Below are 11,747 nucleotides of genomic sequence, written 5' to 3' on the forward strand. Positions count from 1 at the left end.
TAATACTAGACTCCCGGGGATAGTTGTATTGAAAATGTTTACTCTTGATGGGGATTGTACTTTTGTAAGTCATTGGGTGTGAAAAACATCAACAGTTAAGTTGAGAACTTGTTTGCTTGAATCTGCACATGCTGCATTGTTATAAGCAACTGCTAGGGGGCACTACAGTACTGTATGCTGTCATGGACCCAGCAAGAAGAAGAAGGGGGTTGGTCCATGATGAAGTTCACAGACAAGACTACCTGAGTAACTTAGTAACTTACCTCCTCTGTATCTGTACAATAAACCATCTGTAGGTTCTTACATGTGACTGCACTTAAAAGAAACATTGTATTGTCCAACCTATTCTCAATGTACATCATTTAACATTAGTCAAAGTATGCATCTGCATTCTAGTCCTTCCACAGGTCATCTAAGGTGAGAGCTAAACTAGCACATATTTGTGAGGTTACGTACCTTAATGCTGCATATTTCAGGGTATAACCTGGGGTACTCACTCTGGTTTCCTCTGCCCTCAAGCACTACAGTATATACATGCCCCATAATCAAATCCACACACCTCACAGAAACAAGATTATACCAGGTAGAACTACCTAAACAGGGCCTTTGAGGCCACACAAATAGCTCACTGTTGTACATAATGTTTTTGAGACATTTTTTACATCTATGATTGTTTGTTTGTTTGTTTGTTTGTTTGTTTGTTGGAACCATATTCATTCATGAGAAGCTCAAATCGGCCTGCAGGCCACTTTTCATTGAGGTAGTGAGGGAGGTAAGGGTCAGATAGAATATAAGAGAGATACAGATTACATCGAGTCCTAATAAATCTATCAATATATAGCACTGCATATACAAGCGAAAGCTCAGCGGTCATAGTCTCTGACTGTTTGTTTTGGTCAGGGATCATTTCTTTTACTTCAAGAGTCAGATTTGGAGCCATACATGTGTCTGGTGGTAGGTTGTTCCAGACGTCTGTCTAGTAGTTGGCATTTTTATCTAGTTGCATCTCTCATACAAATGTTGCATCCCTCATATAAAATGAAAATACCAAGCCCCATTAGAAAATGCCTAAATCATCCGTACACTATTGGGCTGTTCCTTTCATCTGCTTGGAGCTTGTAAAGGGTATGTTTGACTTCAACGTAACGTATGTAGGGTTTATGACACCTGAAAACATCTAGACTTACATCAGGGCTCGAAATTCATTTTTGGGATTAGGCGAAATTCATTTTTGGGATTAGGTGCACTGGTGCACCCAGCTTAAAAAATTGGGTGCACCAAAATTTTTTTGGGTGCACCACTTAAATTTAAGTAATAACCTAATAATAAAACTTATAATATATAGTTACAGCTTACAAGCTATCAAATCTTTAAATAAGTACCATGACAGACATTTTTATTATCTCTCTAACACTTAGATGTCAAGAATATGATGTATACTAGTATACTTTGATATCTTTACATACATAAACATTAGAAAATATTTGGGTGCACCCTGTGCACCCACAGAAACTAATTGGGTGCACAGCACCAATGTTGGGTGCACCTGGGTGCATATGCACCCAGTATTTCGAGCCCTGTACATCTAACCTGCTTGAGACAGTTATTAGATTGAATAAGACAAGACCACTGACAAAGAAACTATGGTACATCTGAAGGACCATCAATCTCAATTGTTTTCCACTTAACTATAATCCTACCTGTGTCACAGTGAATTACACCTAGGCTTTATATTCGGCCCACAACATTTGGGGGGTTAATCCTTGTTAGTTGAAAATCTTCACTTTATCGCCTACAGACTTCAGGGAGTTTTTATGAGATCAATTGAATAAATCATTTAGCATCAAAATGCAATGTGATACAGCCCAACAGTAACCATAGCAGACTATTTGGAAGTTCATATTCATTTTGTGTCACTTCAGACTACGTGAACTTTTGTGATACTGCATCTAAAAATTTGTTTCAAAGTAACTCCTTGGGTTCATATATACCATACTGAGATTTACTATTTATACACAGGATTCAGTCAACACGTTTATCCTATATCATTCTGGAAGTGACCATGCTACACATAAGTTTAGGTCCTCCTACCTCCATGAAATAGCTAAATTGGACATGTAACCGTTAAATCTTTAGCTAACTTACTTATGTTGTAATTATGAAATTCCTATCACTTACCACTGTGACAGATGAAAAATCAAAACCACAGCCAGTCCAAGACAAAAGATACAAGAACTGAAAGTTCTGCTTCAGTACCAAGGTCAGCCGCCAGGAGGCCTATGATTGACCTTTGTCTTCCAAACACCTACCCACATACCAAAAATCATGACAGTCCATCCAGAGGTTCTAGACTTATGCTGACCATAAAGATCCAGAAAAACAAACACACAGACCAAAAAGCAGACCATTCTACACGGAGGTACAATGTAAATATCAGCATTAGAGTGCAAGGTTATTAAGGCTTCCTGAGTTTATTTCCAGAATGCACGAAGCTATTGTATACAGTCATGTACTTATACTGTATGAAGAATTTCTCTGTTCATAACTACATTGTGCATCTTTCTCTTGACCTATTGAAATTATTGCTAAATTTATGCATTGCATGGACAGCCATAGTAATTGCTTGTCACAACCAGTATCAGACATTACTGATAACTTAATTATCACAAAGACTTATGTCTCCAGCCATCTTAAGAAAATGTGTTGCCCCTTAGTCTGTAGGATTACACTTTGATATGAAAATCTCAGACATTACCTTATCTTACTTCCTACCAGACTATAGATTTGATCCATATGCCGGCTCCATACACTGTAATATGAAACGTGCGAGGCTTGCATTCTTTTATCGTCCTTCTAGGGAGGAATAATTCAACTTTTTTTCTGAAGGAATGTCTGGCCTAAGGCTGGATATGGGCATGCCAAAGTAAAGACTAAATATAAAGAGAAACAGATATCATAGTTAAGATAAAAGATGTGAATCTGAAGAGAGAGGGAGAGAGATACCAGTCTATACATCCAAGAACAGGAAATAAGGCTGGTAAAATGAAATGAAAAAGAAAGGAACAAGAAAGAAAAGAAATGAGAAGAGAGAAGAAAAGACAAACAAAGATAAAAACAAAGATACCTACTACTGAAGCCTTTCAGATAACAAAACATTTTTTTCATTCGATGACTCTAAAGTTTAATGACAGAAGGACTTTACGGAAGTCATAGGATAATCCGTTCTATTTGATTCATATCAAACAACATTTATTGTGCTCTGTTGTATGTGTAATCTCTTTTCACAAGCCAGACCATCATTGCTCATTACAACAGCTATTTCCTGAGAGCAGTTTCCAGACATTTTGCATTAAACACTTCAAAAGGTGCGTACCCCAAACCAGACAGCTTGCAAGGGTTTTTAATCCTAGGTTAATGATGTGAGATATAAGTGGCACATCTAACCATGTACATGAGATGGGGTGGTGGGTACCACACATGAGGTGAATGATGTTGCTGACTGATTGAGGTGTACATGGATTGGACACAATTAGGTCATGTCACGATCTACCCCTGGAGGCCTCACCTGTTTTAGACTTTCTGGTCATGTACTAGAAAAACAAGGTGTTTGGGTCACATCTGATTTTACCATACAATGCAAGGTAAACCTTGTATTCACGGCTTCTTGTGTAGTGTTTCCTTTTTTGTTTGGTCGCCGCAAGCTGGAAACCACATTTTGTCGCAATACACAAGTCTCGTACATTAGGTACAAGCTACGTAAGACCAGACTGTGTCTTGTAACGTTTTATCGACTCACACCGGGATTGACCTCTAGTCCTCTATTCGATAAGTGCGGTGGGGTTTTTGATATGGTCAAGGGGCTTAAACATGGGACCTCTGTCTCAACATTCCATCTGAAAGGACATCCCTAACTGAAGCTATCACTATATGAAGGTACTCAATTTTACCTCGTTGAGTCAGGAAATTGTAATAAATGCTTTTTCTAAGGGCACAATATTGGGATATGCTAATGATTTGAACCCAGAGCTTAAGCTTCTAATTTTTGACAAACATTACCACAAGATCATTTTGCCACTTTGAAGAAATAAGACATATATGGCTTGACAAAATGTTGACTTTATTCCACAACATACTTCTTGAACTTGGGAATTTCTTGGACATATATCTTAAGTTATTTCTTTAAGGGATTTATTTATAGCAATTTACATGGTATCCAAAATGAAGATTGGGGCTTACCTCGATTGAGCTATAATAGAATTTAAGTTTGCAATTATCTGTAGGTGTGTTCTTCATTAAGAAAGAAATGTGAACCAAAGACATTAGAAAAGACACCCCACGAATACAACATTGGAAAAATCCAATGAACTAATTCCCAAAACCTTTTGCAATAACAAGTCAATTAACCATTAACCATTGCCAGCCTCCTAAATTTTCCAGTGTAACTGGTTTTCCTACATACATAGTGTTGATCCTGGTTAAGCATCACCAGGATCCCCCCATGCAAACCCTCTCAGTCTGTGACCACTTAGAACATGGCCACTACCCCTCAGCCAATCAAAGTGAGGTACTTTGAAAAATGTGTGGTACTATGAACGAACAGCTCATTTGCATAAAATAGAACCACACTTTTTTTATTACACCACACTTTTGATCCCCCATGCAGACCCTCTCAGTCTCTGACCACATGATGTGAGTACATGTGTGTACAAGGACAAGTAGATGTTGTTGTCCGCTGTGGGTTAGGAGCAAGGTCTTCCAGATGGCTGTGGTCAGAAGGTCATCGCGATGACCTACTTTATTAGATGAGGTTCATAGACACCCCCATGTTATGCCAACACAACTGTAACCTCTAGTTCAAGTGGGCCAAACACTAAATACACTACACAAATAAAGTCTGTCACAAAACATGAAGTTTGAGACCTCCACCTCAAAATGCCCCAGAAACCTGAAATAAAGCTCTTCAGGTCACCATGAGGCAGTGGACTTGAAAAGAAGGTATAGGATAATAGCTATAGGTTTTCCTTTACACAACCAGTTTTTCTCACCTGCTGACATTTCGATGCCTAACAGACATCTTCCTCGGAGCTTTGAATTGTAATTCTGCTTCTTGTCACTACACGTTGTATTACCTGGTTGTGAAAAGGAAAAAAACCCTATCCTATGACCTACCAACCTGATATTTTCGGAAGAAGAATTTATGTGTGGAGTGGTTGGATCTTTGACGTTCTCTTTTATGTCTTCATGTTCCATCCATTAGGCCATCCCTATCCAAAGTTAGGTACTCATTTTCACCTGTTTGGAGTGAGGAAATATGTACTTTTTGGAAGGGCTAGACACCGGTGCCTGCTAGGGATTCAAACCCAGAACCTTAAAGGCACCCAATGCAATTTTTGAGCATAAAAATTACTAAGTATTTTGGATAAGACAGTCGTTACAATATTTGCTTTACCATACTAGCACATTTGTATCATTATTTCGTACTTCGAGTGTAAGAGAACGCACAAACATGCCACAAATGGATCGCTTTATTCATTGTTCTCCACAAATAATCAGCGGAGGATTTAGTCTGTGTAACACAAACTCCGATGTCCAGGGCTGTAATTGGCCCCTCCCCGCGGGGGCCGGGGGATGTTTGGCGGGCTGCTATAAGCCAGATTTAATCAGGCTACAGAGGATTGAGCCAGTAACAGTTTCACGTCAATGATTTTCAATGATTTCCAAACGCGTGAGGTCACCGAATTGAAGCTGAGTCATGCATTCGCAAATCGAAAATCAATTTGAACAAGTGACGATGTCTCTGGCAGCATTTGGAACTCATCGGTCATGTTTGCGTGCTTTCTGAAAATTTGAAATAATGGCTGCCTCAGCGGCACCGGCATTGCTCCGATTTTTAATTTTGAATGAGGTCTAATCATCCAAAGACATTGCATCTTTGCTCAATGAAGATCGATTTATGATTGGATAGTGTTATTTAAACTTCCTGTGTGCAGAAATGACTTTGAAAAAAATTGAAAATTGAATTTGAAAAAAATGAGTTTCAATTGTATTGGGTGCCTTAAACTAAGATCCTAAGACAACAACCCAAGCCACAATCACTTTGCCATCTGTGGTCTTTTTACTTTGTTGTTTGTATTTTGATGTGAACTTGATGTTTTTACCTTATTCAGTTGTGGACACTCAAAGAGGTCTGTATCTCATAGACTCAGAAGGAGTAACAAGTTCTTTTGAGAAAGCCTACGTTTATGGAACGTCCTGTTTGTGTTGCCAACAGACATGAAGAAAACTGGACAAAATTTCTTTTGTAAAATCTATACGTTTTGTAAAATCTACTGTCGACTAAACTTGATGTTTTCCACTTTCTTCAGGAGTGGACGTTCTAAGAGGCCTGCATCTCATAGACTCTCACAAGACAGCTCCAGAAGGAGTAATAAGAGGTGACTATGGCGTCATCTTACAGAACAAGGCGCGCATCAACACACGGGTCAGCAGAGTCTTCAAACAGGGAATCCCCTCCGACTTTGCCTTCATACTTGTCTTCCAATCTTTCAAGAACTTCACAACTCATCTTTTTTCCATCAAGGACAAGCAGAAGAAGACACGGCTAGCTATAAGAATAGGAGCGAAAGATATCCAGTTTTACTATGCAGATAGGAAAAACTTCCCCGGACGCTACTCGCCGGTGTTTAATTATACAGCGAACGATGGTAGATGGCACTTCATGTCGTTTAAAGTGAGTGACCAGGAGGTCACGATGTATACTTCTTGTGGAGAGAAGAAGGACCAGCGGAATCTGGTGAGAAATCCTTTTGACGAGATCGGAAAAGAAGGAAGGATCACGTTGGGTAGACTGAAGAGTAAAGGCAAAAGGTTTCAGGTAAGATTGTCCTCTTTATATTATGTATGATCTGCAGCTAGGCACATTTTATGATACCTCATCATTGTCACTCCCCACCCCCACCCCCCCAACAAAGATAAAAGCCTCCCTCTTAACATTCCATCCAGGTGTCCATGAAGACATCCTTAACAGAATCTAAGTGTTCATTTTCACTTCATGAGTGGAGTGAGCAAATGATGGTTAAATGCCGCCAAATAGCAAAAACTCAAGTATCTGAATATGATTTTCGAAACGGTCAGACATTTCAGATAACATCTATTACCTTTAATGTCTGTAACACTGATTATCAGAAGAGATCATTGTTGAACTTGAAGAGCATGAGGTTTATATCCTAACTATGAATTTATGATTATTGAAAAAGACCATTTGTTCTGAGTATTGTCCATTCACATGTCTTCACATACTGAATTAGGTCCAGGTTCAGGTTCGGACTGGGATTGATCCTTTGGACCTGAACCAGACCTGGACCTGAATTTTCTGTGCCAGTACCCACCTCTAGTACACAGGGCTTGCAGGTGGTATAATGTCCAGGAACCCTGCTGGCAAAAGGCAGCAATGGCCATGACTTAATTTGCTTCACAAGAGATAAATCAGAATCAGGCAGTGGTTTTCTACCCAAGGTCGATATTCCGATAACGATTCATGTGGATGCAAGGGGTTCATTGACCTTTTGAAGGGTTCATTTACCTGTCCTGTCTATCTATATATAGCTACAGGTGTAACACATCTGTTTGTACTTGGACTTGAAGCAGCTCTTTTAGATAGAAAGTGACCATAATGGTATTCCAGGGCACACCCTTGCTCATTTGAAATATGTTGTAGGTAATTGTTAACAATAACATGGGTATGTTGTAGCTTCCCTCACACACAACACCTTGAGTCAGTGGTTTCACACCCATAGTCTGGTTGGTAGACTCAACAACATCAGCATTACACACATGATCACAGGGCCCTGTTCATCACATCTTATACAGATTACAAAATACATGTACAAGCTGTTCTAGAATTCTTAGTGGCACCAAAATACTGTAAATTGGACTAAAAGATCTCTTACTTCCCTGAAGATGTATTTTGGTCTAGTTTATGGCCAAGCAAAGAAATTCAGGTGATATCCTTCTCATTCTCAAGTTACAGACTGAGGCAAACTAAAGACACCCCCCCCCCTCCCCTTTTGGTTAGATATTCTTTGACCCAGTGAGTGTATTCACTTTGGCTTACTTTTGATACTCAGCAGTCACTTTCTGCTTCCCTCAGAACCAGCTGAAAAACTTAAGCCAAATCACAATTACACGAATCTGTCATTCTAATGCCAAAACTCAACTCCAGTTTTGAGTTACCGTATTCCAAAACTATGATGAAAGAGGTAACGATAAAAAAACAGTATAATTGTAACCAAAAGTATTGTAAATTATTCAATAAGGTACGCATCCCCATTAACGTGTGTGCGCCCATTTTTCGGATGATAGCAGACCTGACAAAAGCAGTTGAAACGTTCTCTGTTCAGCCTTTTTGACTCACCAGAAAGTTGACATGACCACTTGTAGAATTTCTTTCCAGGCAAAAGACATTAAATACATCTTTATCTATAGTTCACCATGTCTCATATCATAACCGTTGATTGAGTGGTAGTATTCCAACCTCCATATGAGGGGAGGTGAGTGCTGCCAATTCCTAGGATTTACTTCCGACTTTTCAGGTTGGAACTACGTATACAATATGCGCACACCAACTTTAGCATCCATCTGAACACCTGCTTGCAACTTGAAAAATTGCATATCCTTTTGGAGAATTCACAGTAGCATCAGTTGCTATGATTGCCTTCTGTATTAGCCTCATAACTCCTACTCTCCAAGCAGAGGTTAGGCTCTGGCTGTTTTTTTAACGTTTTTTTTAGTTGTTTTTATCGGGCTTTCTATTTTGTCATTTTTCTTGAAGTTAGGTTTCTTAACACAGCAAGATAAAATACAAAATAGAAAGCCCGATAAAAACGAGTAAAAAAATCTTTAAAAAAATAGCCGGAGCCTAACCTCTGCTTGGAGAGTACATAAATCCATCCTTTTCTGGCTCTTGTTCGCTCCTTTAATCGCCGACCTGCCAAATACTAAAATAAGTCTTGGCACCTATTATAGAGGGTCCATTGGCTTTAACTATGGTACTCTCATAAAAGGTAAGCAAGAGCCCTGATTGGCTCTGAGTTTCACATCAATCCCATTACGCAGTGCTTCGGAGGAATATTCAATACACGAAACAATTGATGACGTGAAGGCAAAGTGTTTAAATAGAGACGAGACGGGTGCCAGTTTGCTTTCTGGGGTAGCGAAGAGAGGAGCGAACCAGGGCTAGAATAGAGACGGATGCCAGATTGCATTTCAGGGTAGCAAAGAGAGGAGACCAGAGCTAGAATACGCTGGATATGTGGCGTGTAATGGCTGACTTTGTTTGCTTCCTTTGCAGGGTGCAATATGTCAGTTTGAGATGTACTACGACCCTGCCGTGGCTGCTCAGTACTGCGACTACATCCGCCAGCGCTGCCTCAATTCCATATTGGACTTGGACAGCGTTCTCTCGCTACACGAAGGTAGAGTGCACAACATGAACATGCACGGGGGCTCCCCTACGGAGGTCCCCGACACTGTCGCCGCAGCTACTCCTACTGTACTGCCTCTATCGCCCTTTCATCGCGTGAAAATCATGCCCACTACCACCACGCAGGAGTCTCCGTGGTATCCCATATTTACAGGTCAACCTGAAGAAGACATGGAGCCCACATCTGTTTCTACCACCACCACCACCCTCCCCACTCCTGGAAACCCGACACCGCCATCATCCACCGCTCATACTGGTCATGCCGCCTTGACCTTGTCACCATCTTCTTCCCACAAAGTAACCTCGGCTGGCGGGGCGAGCTTGCCAGCCGCTGTCACTCATTCTCCAGCATCTCTGCCACCCTCTCTGCCTTCTGCATATCCCATCTCACCCCCAGGGGAAGCCGACAGGAGCCCCACAGTGGAGCCTCCAATGGGAGCCACCATTCCATCAGCGGTCGGCAGCCTGGACCCCAGGCCTGCCTCAGGGGGGCAGACCAGCACTGGGGAAGGTCTGGTTATATCCACCTCTTTCCTCCTCATTTGCATGCATCATTAGCTATGCCAGCCTGTGTCATCTGCATTCCCTCCTCCACCAGCATGCAACTCTCTAACCACCATATCCTCATTTCTACTACCCAGTTCCTCTTTGCCTGTATCCTATAAAACTTGTAGCCTGGATTTGTAATGTATTAAATTCCCAAGGTGACTGGAGAGGGATTGGCAGCACATGATAGTTTCTCCCTGGCAGATTGTTTGAATAGCTGAGCTGGCCAGCATCAAGTGCTGATTATCCTCAATCCACTGCATGATTTTTGACAGCACCAGGTAGAGAGCTGCAGTAGCTCTACAACATAACTAACAAGATCCAGAAGGGAGCCTGTGAGTGCAATGTGTGTTTCTTCCACTGCCGATGACTGCAAAAAGGCTTGTCTGCAAGCAGTGCTTCTCTCCCCAGCCCACAGTCTGTATGACTGCTGCATCGTCCGTCCATGTGGCACATCCGGACTTTGGCCTTAGTCCTTCAATGGGAAATCTTATCCCTCTGTTTCAAGGTAGAGGCAGATCACAAACCTGGTGTACTTCTTGGCAAGGACCGCTATAATGGTGACTGGTTTGATTTCCGCTACACAGGCAGCTCCGGTTCTCCGGACCACCAGGAACCTAAGCCCAGTACCGAACCACCGGTCATTTTCTATGTGGAGGACTCTGAAGGAGAGACGTTATTCTACATCGTAAAAGGAGAGAAAGGTGACAAGGGACGCGCGGTGAGTTTATCACGTTTTTACCGTCACTGTCTGTTGTTGAGTCTATTCTGCATGTCCCGTTGTGTGTTATTTGAATCACCCATAGGCTCACTGCTGGTGGAAAATGTGACCTTTTGTCTCTCTCTGTGTCTTCAATCAGGCCAAAAGGATTTTGTGTCTGTGATTGTGAAAGTACACCAAGAGGCCATCTTGTACATTGGAAAAGTAGGGAAAAAATTGTATGAAATCGAATGTGTTTTGTTTGATAGACAATACTTTATAAGACTGCGAAAGGATCTACTATCTATTATGAATTACACTACAGGAAGGCTTTGCCTTTATGTAATTCCACATAGGGAACTTCTAAAGACTGTGCTTGTGATCTGGACTTTCTCTATTGCTTATCTAAGTGCTGACCAGAAACCCTGGATTAATCGCACCATGCTGTTGTAGTGGACCATAGGAACTGTTAATTACGGGGAGACAACCTATTGGAATTCCTAGGTTCAAGCAACCCTGCCGAGTTGAATGCAGAAAACAGTCCATTAATTCCCTTTATTTACAACATGGTGTTTCAATTAAAGAGCAGTAGATGCGCTTGAAAGACCTTAAACTTTTGAAGGTTTCTCTTTTTGGTTGCGTACATGGCTGGCCCATGATGAGTTAATTAATTTAGACCTCTGCATTCCATCTTAGGGCTGCAGGAAGATTTTGGGGACACCTATCTAAACTTAGAACACATTGCAAGTGCATGAACGATGCACAAGATTATATACCAGATTAGACATAGGTCACATACCACCCCAAACCATGCGTCCCACCCATAGACTGCTTCAGAAGATTTTTAAAAAATTCATGTTCTTCTAAGGTGTATCTCAGTGGCCTTTGGAATGCGGAAGTAGAAATGGTTAAAGTTAGTCCAAATCTATTGTTATCGTGCTTAGTAGATATTGTTTCTCACAACTATATGATGCTTGATAGGAAACTGTGACACGTGGCCTCCTAGTTGAATCCTCATTA

The 11,747-nt window shown here is 41.0% G+C and overlaps 1 protein-coding gene across 1 annotated transcript in view; it reads left to right on the forward strand.

Annotated features, from left to right (window-relative positions):
* LOC118421184 (collagen alpha-1(I) chain-like) overlaps positions 1–11,747 on the forward strand; it is a gene marked incomplete at its 5' end in the record, with an annotated part of 73,947 nt that overhangs the window by 4,676 nt on the left and 57,524 nt on the right. The window contains 3 exon segments of the mRNA XM_035828346.1: positions 6,366–6,874; positions 9,350–9,992; positions 10,615–10,748. Of these exon segments, the coding sequence (XP_035684239.1) occupies positions 6,366–6,874; positions 9,350–9,992; positions 10,615–10,748 (1,286 nt within the window).

This window comes from Branchiostoma floridae, chromosome 8 (genome assembly GCF_000003815.2).
Source record: "Branchiostoma floridae strain S238N-H82 chromosome 8, Bfl_VNyyK, whole genome shotgun sequence".
Taxonomy (NCBI): Eukaryota; Metazoa; Chordata; class Leptocardii; order Amphioxiformes; family Branchiostomatidae; genus Branchiostoma; species Branchiostoma floridae.